The sequence below is a fragment of the Molothrus ater genome, chromosome 14, assembly GCF_012460135.2.
Source record: "Molothrus ater isolate BHLD 08-10-18 breed brown headed cowbird chromosome 14, BPBGC_Mater_1.1, whole genome shotgun sequence".
NCBI lineage: Eukaryota > Metazoa > Chordata > Aves > Passeriformes > Icteridae > Molothrus > Molothrus ater.
In genome coordinates this window covers 811,402-824,237 of record NC_050491.2, presented here as the reverse complement: position 1 = coordinate 824,237, position 12,836 = coordinate 811,402, and the positions used below count along the sequence as shown (strand labels likewise).

General features: G+C 59.3%; 1 protein-coding gene across 2 annotated transcripts; it reads right to left on the bottom strand.

Annotated features, from left to right (window-relative positions):
* Window positions 1-326: 326 nt before the first annotated feature.
* On the bottom strand, window positions 327-12,546 carry SPRY3 (sprouty RTK signaling antagonist 3). Of its 2 annotated transcripts, none has more exons than XM_036402100.2 (2): window positions 12,423-12,546; window positions 327-6,922 (listed from the first exon to the last, which is right to left on the bottom strand). In XM_036402100.2, exon 2 carries the CDS (start codon window positions 6,873-6,875, stop codon window positions 5,961-5,963), a length of 915 nt encoding a protein of 304 aa, XP_036257993.1. In that variant the 5' UTR covers window positions 6,876-6,922; window positions 12,423-12,546; the 3' UTR covers window positions 327-5,960. The 2 variants fall into 2 exon arrangements, with proteins under 2 accessions (XP_036257993.1, XP_036257992.1); XM_036402099.2 differs by lacking the exon at window positions 12,423-12,546 and adding an exon at window positions 10,515-10,774.
* Window positions 12,547-12,836: the final 290 nt, after the last annotated feature.

Genomic DNA, 12,836 nt, shown 5'->3' with positions numbered 1-12,836 from the left:
GGCACTGGGAGAGGCTTTGGAAGCACATTGGGATCTCTGTGGGGTGACTGAAAGCCCCCAGGCACCCAGCAATTCCTTACCTAAGTCTCCCCTTCTTTGCTCCTGCCCTCTGCTGCCTGAACCAGCCCTTCCTCAGGGATCTGGGGCAGCTGCAGCAGGGAAGCCCACGCTGTATTTTGGAGGTCTGAGCATCAGAAGACTCCCAGGGGCAACCTCACGAAGGCCAGGATAATCCCCCTAGTTCTCAGTCCCTGCCCAGCCATCCAGCACCCCAGGCAAAGCCTGAGCTGTGCCCCAGCCACCATGGAGACAAGAACAAGAGCACGTTCAAAATTAATATATATTTTTATTGAATAGTTGCTCTAAGTGGGCTTGTGAAGCCACCCATAGAATCACTTCTTTCACCTCAGCAGTGGTTCTGTAACAGTTATCAGCTTTGCAAGAGAAGAAAACCAAACAGAAGAGGGTGCAGTAAAATAAATAGTTTTTTTTTTCTTATCTTTAAAATAAACTTTTCAAATAAATACTTTGGTTTTTTAATTTTTTCCCCCTTAAAAGGTACAAGAGTATTGTCAAAAAAACCAGCCATCAGGTTATAAACATATATTATACCTTAAAGAAAGGAACTGGAATGGATAGAGCCAGGGAGGGATCTTTACAGGCTGTACAGAAGGGCTTTGTACCCAGAAACTCGGGATGGGAGCCTTGGGATCCTGGGCCTGTCCTGGGAAGCTCAGGGGGATCTTCCAAGGGGAGCTTTGTGCTGAGGACACCAGGGGAGGAGGAGGATGAGGAGCTGCTGCCAGGAGAGCATCCCAATGGAAAGGGGGAAAGGGGCAAGGTGGGGACGGGCCAGGCTTGGGGCTTGAGGTGACCTTGGCACAGAGGTGGGACCTCCCTCCTCTCCCAAGCCCAGCTCTGGGGTGGGCTTGGTCCTGCTCGTGATAAAACCATTTGGGCACAGCAGGAGAGGGACCCAGAGCCTCCCTTGCACATTCCCGCTGCCCTGGAGGGCTGTGAGCCCTTCCCATCCATCCAAAACCCCTCCTGCCTGCAGTGCCCCTCACAGGAACCCCGGCATTGGGTCCTCAGGAGATATTTCTGCAACGCCACCCCAAGCAGGAGAACAGATCCCAGCTCCACTCCCAGTGTGACTCCAGGAGGGCTGGCAAGAGATTCTGGTGTGCATGGGGAAACACCCAAAGCCAGCTGAGCCCAGGAGGTCCCAGCTCAGGGTGGTTTGAGCCAACTGGATCAGGGAGCATCCCATGGGCTCCATGGGTTCCTCGGAGGAGCCAAGCCTGAACTGGATCCTGTTAAAGACCAAGAGTGAGCTTCAGGTTGGGGGTCAGCCCTTATCACATCCCTGTCACAAACATTTGTCCTCCCAGTGTCTGAGCACTCCCAGCTTTCTCCAGCCTCGGAACAGCTCAGGAAAGAGTGACAGCAGCAGTGCTGGGAACAGGAGTTTAGGGCACAGAGGGCTCCTTTCCTGCGCCAATCCCACAGCAGCTCCCCTCAAACCGGGCTCATCCCTCTCTACCACGCTTCAGAGCCGTTCCTAATCTCTGATCCCAGGCTTTGGCATCTTTTGGTCAATGGCATTTGTCCTCCCTCCATCAGGGTTCACCCCCGGGGATGGGCAGGAGTGAATTCAGTGGGATTTTATGGGAATCTCTGAGTCACAAAGAGCTTCCCCTGCTCTTTGAGGCACTGATGCTTCTCAAGGGTGAGTGGACAACAGCCCAAGGAGTGGTGGGGGTGGGATGGGAGGGACACTCCAGCCTGGTCCCCAAAACCCCTCCCCACCTTTGCTGAGACTGATTTGCCAGTGGGGAAAAAGGGGAGTGGGACCAAAGGAAGCCCTGGAGGAAGCAAAAAGCATCAGAGGTTCTTGCATGGATGGAGCTTTGGACTCCTGGGTGGGAAAAGGAGGCTCTGGATGGGGAGCAGAGCAGGGGGAGCTCAGGTCCTGCTCAGCAGCTCCTGCTTCCTGCTCCTTTGGCACCTGAATCTCTTTCCCTGCTCCTATCTGCCCCAGCCCTGCAAAGGGGACAAATGTTCCCTGGCAAAAGGAAGAGAGCAACCCGGGAACGTTCCCTCGCAATGCGGATCCATCCTGTGGGAGAGCAGAGGGCTCCACATGTGACGCTCCCAAAAGAAAACCAAAAAAGACACGTCAGGACAGAGAGAAAGCCCAACTGCTGGGACAGGCAGCTGCAGACAAACACCCCGAGCAGATGGGATCTGACTCATAGAGGGTGGGGCAGGAAAGGGGCTCCCAACCCCAACCCCAACCAGGGGCCCTCTCTGTGGGCAAACCAAACAGCCTGGCAGCCAAGCTGGGGATGGAGCAGGATGGATCTGGTCAGAGGAGGCTGGGAAAAGCTCAGGGAAAGAATCTGAGGCTGCCCATAGCCTTTCCCACCACGGATGAGCTCGGTGAACAGGAGCTTTGGGTGCTTCTCCTTGGACAGATTTGGTGCTTCCCAACCTCACCTCCCTGCTGAGAGCAAGGAAGGGAAATGCACTGAGGACCCCCAGCTGGAGTGGGCAGCAGGAATTCCAGCAAAGCCATCTGCCCCCATGAGCAGGGCAGACACCAGCAAGCTGAACTGCTCCAGCCCCTGCAGGTCCCGGACGTGGCTTTCGTGTCTGCCCTTGGTGAAAACAAAGCCCTGCTCTGGTCCCACAGCCCTCAGTGCCAGCTGGGGCTCTCGTCCTCTCCATTTCCTAGAACCATGGAATCATTCCTGTGGAAAAGCCCTCGAAGACCACTGAGTCCAAACATTAACCCAGCATTGTGAACCATCACTAAACCATGTCCACAGCTTTTAAATCCCTCCCCTTCTACATGTCCAGTATTTCATTAAATGTCTCCCCCAGATTTGTCATTTCATGGAGAGGAGCCCTGGCCGTGCTCCTCAGCTCTCTCCAGGCTGTGGCACCATTCCCTGGTAGGAAGGGAGCCTCTGCACTGACCCAGAAAAAGCCCATTAGGTGGAGGCTCCTGGCAGTCCTGGCCTCCCCCCAGTTCCTGAAGGTAACTGTGCTGCTGCTCTGTGCCAAGCAGAGCTCTGGGGAGCTGATCCATGGGCAGCCTCTCCTCATCCCCCTGCTCCAGCACCTGGGGGAGGTCACCCCGCGCTCGCATGACTTGGGAGGCCGTGAAAATGATGAAGCTTCACATGTTGAGTCATTCCACCATCAGGAGAGGAAGCAATGAATTGCAAAGATACAGAGGTGGTAACTAAATTTACAAGTGGGATCCGTTTAAAAAGGAGGAGGAAAAAAAATCAAAGTAGAGCAAGTTGGAAAATTCTGTTCATTAGTTTTCTTTAAAAAGTTTCAATGAACTGTTTCTCATTCTCATTCAAGGGAGACAGTTCCTCCAACCCACAGGGAAAAAGGGACCTTTTCTCCCTAAAAATGCTCTCTGGTTTTTATGAAGCAGGAGTTTAATCAGCACCAATAGAAGAGTGAACTGAGCCTTCCAAAGGAAGGAGACTCTGGGAGGAAGTGTCTCCCCACAACATCACTTGGAAGTAGGGAGCCAAGCAATTATTGGCATAAGGATAAATGTATTAGCAATGCATTCTGTATTTGCTGCCACAGGAATGATCTTAGAGGGGTTCACACACCTACAGGGCATCCTGTGAGAAGGACATGGCTTTAAAATCCAAATGATTCCAGAGTCCAGGCTGGCCTCAGGGATGGACCATGCCCAGATGGGGCTCTGTCTTTTCCTAATGCCAGGAGATCCCTCTGCATGCCAGAGCATCGTCCTGAGACACTCACAGATCCTTCCACATCCCCCCTTGGGCTCTGGGTGAAATCAGAGAGAGGATTTCACTCACGTCCATAACATTCTCCAGCACAAACCTCCCACCAGGCATGGAATTCATCCCCCCTTCCCCATGGAGCCTGGAGTTCAATGTTTGGGTGCCATTTGAGTCAGGGGAGCCGGGCACAGCCAGCACAGGATTTGATGAATAATGCTTCCAAGCGGGATGAATCACTCCCTGGAACCACTTTTCCCTGCAACAGAGGGAGCTTGGATCCATGGTGATTTTTAGAAAGTGAATGGATGGAAAGAGGAGTCCCACAATGAGATTCCACTTCTGCCTCCCCTCTCTGCCAGCACTGAATCCCACCATCCCTGCAGAGCAGACCCCCAGACAATCTGTACACCTCCATTTCCCCCACTCCCGACAACCTGGGAACCAAGGGTCTGGGATTAGCAATAAACTGACTGGGAAATCATCTTTTCCAGCCTGTGCAAGTGCACCAGGAAGCCAAACCTTGTACCTGGCACCGTTCACAGCAGTATCATGAATATTATTAGCAATAGACCTACCCATCCTAACGTTATATTTATATCTACAAAAATAGATCCACAGAACTCTACGGAAAGAGGCGGCTGGGAGGAGGCGGCGGACGGGCCCTGGGAGCTGGGGCTTGGAGAAGCCAAGGGATGTGTTGCATATATTCCTCCAGGAGCACCATTCCCTCCTCTTGTGCTCACACACCTGGGAAGGGGGACAGGCAGGCAGAGCCGAGCTCCAGGACGCCCTCCTGGCTCCAAACTCCCCCAGTTGATGCCATCAGGGTCACAACCAGGAGCTGGCACTACACAGACATGGGGCTGAGCCCAGGACCACCTGGAGTCCCCCAGCCACAGCAACCAGTTGGGGTAATCATCATCCCAGCAGGAAACACGGAGCCCTGACCTGGATTGCAGCATCCTCTGCTCTGCAGATGGCCCCAGGGCTGGCTCCAGGGCTGGCTCCAGCCCCATTCCCAGCTGTCAGTGAGTGGCAGAACCCCCTCAGTGAGGTGAGGACTCAAAGGAAACTTGGCAGGGAGGGAAGGTTAGGGTCCCCAGCTTTGACACCCCCTCCTGCTCTCCATGTCCTCCAGACCAAGGCAAGGTGACAGAAGCCCTTCTGGGGAGTCCCTGGAGTGGTGGCTGCTCACAGTTGGCTTTGCTGTAGTTTTTTAAAGTGAATTCAGTGCTGGTGGAAGGTACCAGATCGGGGTTCGAGCGTGGAGCTGGTGCCTGTAGCATCTGCTGGGTCGTGGGATGGAGCCAGGCGGCAGCTCCCACCTCAGGCAGCCCTCCAAGGCCTGGAGAAATGAATGGCAATTTCCAAGCAGCTCCTTGTTCTCAGACAAATCCCAGAGGGGACCTTTCCCTTGCTGCAGTCGGGCAGGAGAGAGTGGGCTGGGCTGCCTCCGATAGCTCCTTCCCCTGCCAGAAGGTTTCTAAAGCTTCCCACACCTTCTCTTCCTCTTTGAGATAGAAAAACACGGTGCCACCTCATTTTGGAGCGAGCTCGCTTCTCCCAGTGGCTTCCAAGCCTGGAGGGAAGCCACTGCCACTGGTGAGACCCCTTGGCACCCCAGCCCCTCGGGGAAAGGGACCTGTGGCCACCTGAGGGACGAAAGGCCACCCACAGAAAGTGCAGGAGAGGGAGAAAGAGTGGGAAAGGGGTCTGGCTCCCAAGGGACTCTGGCACAGGGACGCACTGACCTGTCTCCTCCCCCACGGATAAGGACCACACTGTGGGGCAGCTCCTAAAACTATGGAGAGCAGAGCCCTGTGAGAGGCCTCAGGTACCCTTGCCATGGGGGCAGAGCCCAAGGACCCTCTGGGTCACCTTTCCCTGTGGGACACAGCCAGGGAGGGCACCCTCAGCTTGCTCTGCCTCTCCTGTCCCTCTCCTGTATGTGCAAAACCACTGGTACCCCCCAGCTCAGTGCCAGCTCCCCTGGCCACCCAGCCAGGGCGTCCCAAAGCCTGGGGATACCCAGGTCACCCGTCTCAATCCTGGAAGGTGATGGTGGGGAGTGGGGGGGGCACCGCAGAGCAGAGGGAGCCGAGGGAGGAGGGGGATGGAGGAGAGAAGAGGAGGAGGGGGAGGAAGAGGAGCAAAGCCCGCTTCTCCTCCTCGGGAGGGTCATACCGGCTTGTCCAGCGTTTTGGGGAAGGGCGTGCCGCTGGCCGAGGAGATCTTTCTGCAGACCGTGTTGGTGTGGCTCTGGCAGCGGCAGCCGGGGCGTTTCAGGCCGTCATAACCCCGCTGGCAAAGTTTGAGGCACCCCAGGGTGGGAAAGTAGCAGCAGAGGCAGGGCAAGAGAAGGGACAGGACGCTCATGGCAGCCCAGCGGGCGCAGCAGGAGCCCGGCCCGCAGGAGCAGGGGTCGTCGGCGCAGGTGTCCTCGTCGTCGGTGGAGCAGTGGTAGAAGAGCCCCTTGACGCAGCAGAGGCAGGTCCCGTAGTCGAGGAGGCTCTCGGCGGAGCAGAGGCAGCGCTGGTTGCAGAGCCAGCAGGAGGGCAGGCTGCGGGCGGCCGTGCAGCGCGGGCAGCGGCAGCGCCCGCACGCCTCGCACAGCACCAGGTGCCCGTGCGCCGCCGGCGGCTCCGCGCCCTTCCGCGGGGACTCCTCCGCCTTCAGCTCAGCCCCGCGGGGCTGCGTCCGCACCAGCGAGTGCCCGGAGTGCGACGGCGTCAGGCTGCTCAGCAGGCGCTGCTCGGAGGCCGTGGTGCTCTGCGACACCGAGCTGGCCGTGCTCGAGTGGCTCAGGTGCGGCTGCAGGGGCGGCATCTGGTGCTGCTGGCTGTGGCTGCGGTGCAGGTCCTGGAAGGTGGAAGACGCCAGGCGGTCCTGGGACCACTCCTGCTTGTGCGGGGGCTGCGACAGCGAGGGGTTGGAGCGGGCTTGCTGGAAGCACGCCGCCGGTCTCTCCACGTAGTTGTTGCTGGCACGGATGGAGCGGATTTGGTCGATGGACAGGACCTGCTGGAAGTCCTCGGCGGGTGGGTCCATGGTCTCGTCACAGCTGAGTTCAGCCACACTGGAAGAGAGCTGCATTTCCAGGAGCCAGGAGACCCTGCGGCATCAGGGCACATCTAAAGATCCTAAAGGATGGGGCAGGAAGAGAGAAAATATCCCTGTTACGTCTATCCAAATCATTGAATCACAGACTGCTTTGGGACGGAAGGGACCTCAAAGCCCTTCTCATTGCAGCCCCTCGCCATGGGCAGGGACACCTTCCACTAGAGCAAAGCAGGACACAAAGGCTGGCTGGAGAACTCCAAATGAAAGGATTTCCAGCAATCAGACCCAGAGTAGTTTTGTGCCTGGGAACATTTAGGCTGGACACATCCCAAAGGAAGGGCTGTCGGATCTGCCCCTCGACCCTGGCGGGCACAGCCTCTCTCCATGCTTTTGAGCCTCTTGTGTCCTTCCAGAGGATTTCCCACCCCTCACTAGCACCTCCTTCTCCTTCCCCAGGGACCTGTGCTGGCCCTCTCTGGAGGAGGGGAAATGGGAAGCAGTGGCTGATCCAGAGGCATGACAGAGCTGGGAACGGTGGATCCCTCAGAGCAGGGGCTCTCTCTGCTTTGGAGGTTCCCAGCACACCCTGAGCAGCCTCCTGCTCCCATTTCCTGCACACACTGGGGGCACTGGGATGGGGAATCTGAACACAGATTCTCTAACTCTGAGGCAGCAGCAGTGACAAATTAGAATCACTGAATCAGCGAAGTTGGAAAAGCCCTCTAAGATCAGCAACTCCAACCATCAACCCAGCACCACCACCACCACCACCATGTTCACCACTGAACCATGTTCTCAAGACCAAATCCACACTTTTTTTAACACTTCCAGGGATGAAATTGAGCCCTATGTTTGGCCAAGGACAGGACTATCCCACAGACTCCAAGTCCTGGTGGACTGCAGCATCCCACTACTCCATCCCCAGCCCAGGAGCTAATTTGCCCCCATCAGGAGCATAGGGAAGGGCAGGTTTCCCTTCAAACCTGGCACAGACACAAGGGAAGGCAGCCTTGGCACAGGCAAGCCCTGTGGTGCCCCTCACACCACCCTGCTGTGCCCTTTGCTGTTGTTTTCAGGACGTGGCCCTTCCCGGGTGGCAGTGCTGGCAGCAGAACCTGCCGTGCCCAGGAACAGCAGCACTGTTCTGCTGAGGGCCGTGGGACGGGGCAGGGAGGGCTCCATGTGCCACCGCTCCCCTTCCTGGCAAGCTTGACCCCATGGCAGCAGCTCCATCTCCAAACCTTCATCTGCCAGACCTCGCCAGAGAAACCCCTCGGTGGGGCTGGGAGAGGAGAGAGGAGGGAGCAGCGGGCACGGGAGCCACGGGACAGCTCCCGGCCCCGGGAGGGAGGGAGGCAGACACAAAGCTCCCGCTCCGGCCACCCGCACACGGAGCTGCCGGGACTGCCCAGAGGACGGACGGACATCACTCACTGCATGCCAGAGTCCACCACGTCCAGCCCAGATCTCCCCGTGGGATCTCCCCGTGCTGCCCGTGCACAGCCGGCTTCCCCGGACAGAGGGGACAGGTCACAGAGTGATCCCCCCGTGCCGCGGACATTGCCGGGCCCGCAGGAAGCCGCCGCTCAGGAGGGAGCTCCCTCGGCAGAACGGGGCAGCCGCCGCTTTCAAGTAGGTGAAGGGGCCACAGGTAGAATCTGCTCATGCAGCAGAGAGAGGCAGAGGGAAGATTGATTTTCATTAGCTAGGCTGACCTTGAGGAGCAGGGAAAAGCAAAGGCAACTTACTTTGACTGTTCAAGCAAGATCTCGTCTCTCCCATCCCCCTCTCTGGAAAGAAAAGGAAACTGATCTGCTCAGATTTGGGGGTTTCCCTCCTCCATGCAATTCCCGTGTGGGAAAATGCAGACAGTGAGGAGTCGCTCACCCAGGACACCCACAGGTGATTTGAGTACCCTTTTCTTTCACAGCAGTACCAAGGGGAATTAGGAGGGCATGGCTGACTCGGGGAAGGTTTGTGAGATGGGAAGAGGCCAGAGGGAAAGCTCTTGTGGCTGTCACCTGCTGTCACCGAGCTCCTCACCTGGGAGGGTCTTACTAAAGCACAGGCTGGGGATGTGAAGCCCCAGCAGGCCCCTGAAGAGGGAGGGCCCATCTCAGCCTGCAGCTGGGACTGTGCAGAGGGGAGCAGGGAGCAGCCTCGGAGCATTCCCACACCCCTCATGACCCAGATCCTGTCGGGACGGGATCATTCAGAGAACGATGCTGATTCCACCTGGGAGCAGCTGCTCACACCAAGTGTCCATCCCCACTCACCCGGGCTCAGTACTTGGCCATTCAGACTTGGCCACTGAGATGGCCAAGTGAGGGTCCTGGGGGCCTCCAACCATGGGGAGCACCAAAGGGAGAGACCCCACAGAGGGTCCTGCAGCCACAGAGCCAATGGGACTGCTGGCCCAACACAGGCAGCCCAAATCCTCTGAGCACCTGGAGCTCAAGAGGCGTGAGGAGACCCCTGAGCCAGGCTGGGGCGGGAGGGACAACGTGAGGAGGACCCGATCTCAGGGGACACAGCCAGAGAGGAGCTGACCATTGGCCGTGCCGGACACTCCAGATCTGGGGGCAGGGCTCAGACACAGCATCTTGAAAAAGATAGATCTTGGGAGCCCCCCCAAGACTGGACCAGGGCCCAAATGCCCCCAAAACTGTGATTGCAAGGTGCAGGGATCAGACAAGGACCTAGGCTCACTGACTGGGGGGATGTAAACATCCCTGTGGGAACGAAGGGGAGCTGAAGAGAACATCTGTGGGTCCTGCAGAGGGACTGAATGACTGGAGCTGGGACCCCGCTTCTTCCTTCTCCCCCACCCCGGAATAGCCCAGTGCCCCCCACTCCCTCCCAGCCCTCCCTGCTCCAGCCTGATTCCAGGGCTGCAATCAGTCCATATCCCAGCCCCACTGAGCCGAGCAACCCCGGAGCTCTGCTGCACCCCTCCCTGCCTACCTGCCTGCCTGGGGGACCTGGGGCAGCGTCCCCCATCCTCCTCCTCCTCCTCCTCCTCACACCCTGCCTGCCAGGCAGGCATGCCAGCCCCGGAAACCGGGCCAGCTTTATGGCCACCACCAGCCTCAAACATATAAAGTTCGTGTGATAATGGGCCAGAGGAAGGATCGTAAAAGCAAATGATTTACAGGCTGGAGGTGGCTGCGAGCCGGGGGCAAGCGGCTCAGGGCGCCAGGTGGGAGAGAAGGGACCCCCTCGCCCTGTCTGGGTGCTGCGGGGTGGAGCGGGGTGCTGGGGGGAGGCTGAGCCCCCGGTCCCGCTCAGCGCGCAGCCCACGCGGGGCTCGCACCCGGCGCGGTCCCGCAGCCCCTCCACGCACACGCAGCCCCCGTGTGCCGGGACTCCCGGGCACCGCCGCGCCCGCTGCCCGCTCGTGTGCAGGACAACTCTCAGGACGGCCCACGCGTGACTCGGACACACGGGCGGCCCCAGCCCCACCGCGCGCACCCCACGCGTGTGCAGGACCCCAACACCCACCCGCACTGAACCGCAGCTCCTTCGCACAGCCCGTGCGCATCCAGGGACCCGCGTCCCTTCAGGAGCGGCTCACGAGTGCCCAGGAGCCCTCCCGCTCGGCCCACGCGTGTCCCCCCGCCGCGCTCCGCCGCCGCCCCGCAGCCCACGCGTGTCCGCGCCGGGCGGACTCACCCCGCAGCCGCCGCCGGTCCATCGGCCCGCGGAGCCCGAGCGCGGCGGGGGCAGCCCCGGGGCGGGAGCGGGGCAGCCCCGGCCCCGCAGCCGAGCCCCGCGCCGCGGGCAGCGGGAGCGGCGGGGGGGCCCCGCGCTCGGTGGGAACGGGAGGCTGGGCGGAGGGAGGAGGAGGAGGAGGGATGGAGGGAGGAGGGAGGGACCTGGCGCTGCCCGGGAGCATCGCGCTCCCCCTCGCTCTGCGCTGCCTTCCCGGAGCTCTTAACGCTTTACCCAAGTGGCGTCATCCCTCTGAAATGGACTCGGCCCATTAGCGGCTCCGCAGAGCCCCGCAGCGTTCCCCAGGCGCCGCTGCCGCCCAGCCCCGCCGCGGGATGCTCAGCCGCTCTTTAAACGTTTCCGTCTGCCCCGGGCTCAGTGTCCCTCCCTGCGCCCCCCCGGGATGGCCCTGCCGCACCCCGGGCCGGTGTTCCCCCTGCGCACACCGGGACAGTCCCCCCTGGGGACACAGCAGCGTCGCGGCTGGGTCGGGGACAGTGTGACACCGTGGGCAGGTCCTGTCGGGCTGGGCCCCAAGGGGGCCAGTAGCGCCTCAGGATCCATCACCTTGGGTTTGATCCATAAATCGCCGTGAAACGGGCTCAGTCACCTCACAGAACCGTGGAAAAGGTGGGAAAAGACCTCTAAGGTCATGGAGTCCAACCTTCTCCCAGCTCACCTCTTCCCAGGAGGCCCCCGGGACAGCCCAGGTGCCATTCAGCTTCAACACTTCCCGAAAGTCCAAAGCCACCCCTGAATGAGCCCCTGCAGAGACACACTCAGCAGAGAGGCTGGGAAGCAGCTTTTCCATCCTGAGACCCACAGAACCAGCCCACACACATCCCACTCTCTCAGAAACGAAAAGCTTGAACTCAAGGTCCAAGCAGGACCTGACCTTCCATTCCAGAGGTTTTCCCAAGTCACTGCATGCTTTTCCCAAGTCCCTTGCTTTCCTGCTTTCGTGCCTGTGGCTCAGGAGCCCCAGGGGTCCTTGTGACACCCCTCACCCCCATTTATAGTAAAGTAGACCTGGCTTGACAGTCCCAAAGACACAAGGCCACCCTGATGACACTGGACATCACCTGTGGACCCCAGCAGAGCCCCCACCCTCCCTCCATTCCCCTCGACACTTCCAGGGTAGTCTCCCATTCTTTCTGGGAGTGCTCACCAGATGAGCAAAGCGACAGCCCCGGCTCGGGGAGGGCTCAGAATCTGTCTCAGACATGTGAAGAAGAAACCACCAAGCCCCCCAGACAGGTGCCCAGCAGCACAGGACCCCCTCAGGGTGGACAGGTCCCCGGGCTGGATGGCGAACACAGGGTCTGAGCGTGTGAGAGCAGGATGGGGACAGAGGGGAAGAGAAGGACCTGGAATAAGAGTGATAAATCCAGCTCTGCTGCTTGAGTCATTAACAGATGAGGACAAACTGGGATGATCCCAGAGACCTCAGGGGCTCCCTCCCAGCTGATGCCAGCAGAAGCACTGGAATCCCCCCAGCTGGGGCCAGTGACTCCATTCTCCCCCATAGTGCCCAGCTGAGCCTTTGCAGTCTCGTTTTTCGGTATTTCTAGGCTGAGGGTTTCTCCATCTCCATGGGATCCCACCAGGGACATTCCTCCAGGAGTTTCTCCAAGAAGAACGAGTCCCTGACAGCATCCCTCAGCCTCGGCTCCAGCTCAGAGCCTTCAGGCTGAATCCCTCTGCACTCCCACCGGCCCCTCCTCTTCTCCCCATCGCTCTCAGTTCCGTCGTTAAAGGCACAGAAAGGATCGAGGTGCCCAATTCCCAGCCAACTGGCTGAGAGCACCTGACTCCCGGGAGCACGTGTGATGCCCTCCCTTTCTCCCAGCCCGAATCTCTCACTCCCACCTTGAGGTGCCGGTGATTCAGGCTTTCCTCGCTGGCTCACAGCATCCCAGCGCAGCCCGCGTCGTGCTCAGCCGGCGCCGCTTTATTCCTCACTCGCTGCCGAGGGAGGGCCAAACAGGCATGAATGCAGAGCTCCCGGGAGGAGTGGGAGGGTGGGAAGCACAGGGAGAATAGCAGCCTCCCGGTGAGTTATTGACCACAGCACCGCTGGAGAGGAGGGCTGGGAACCCGAGTGCACTTGCAAAGCAGGAAAGTTTAGAGCCTCCCCCAAAGGAAGGACCTGGGATGGAGCCCGCCCTCCTTAGGAGAGGTTTTGGCTGTTGGGAGACAGATGTGGTTCTTCCTGATGAGCCATGGAGAAGAAGGTGTGAGACTGCTGCAGGTTTCTGGCCACCTCTCCCCGTGTGGGGGGTG

What these genes read in the sequence shown, in the direction of transcription:
- SPRY3 (XM_036402100.2), bottom strand. Translation starts at nt 6,875, where the DNA reads ATGCAGCTCTCTTCCAGTGTGGCTGAACTCAGCTGTGACGAGACCATG.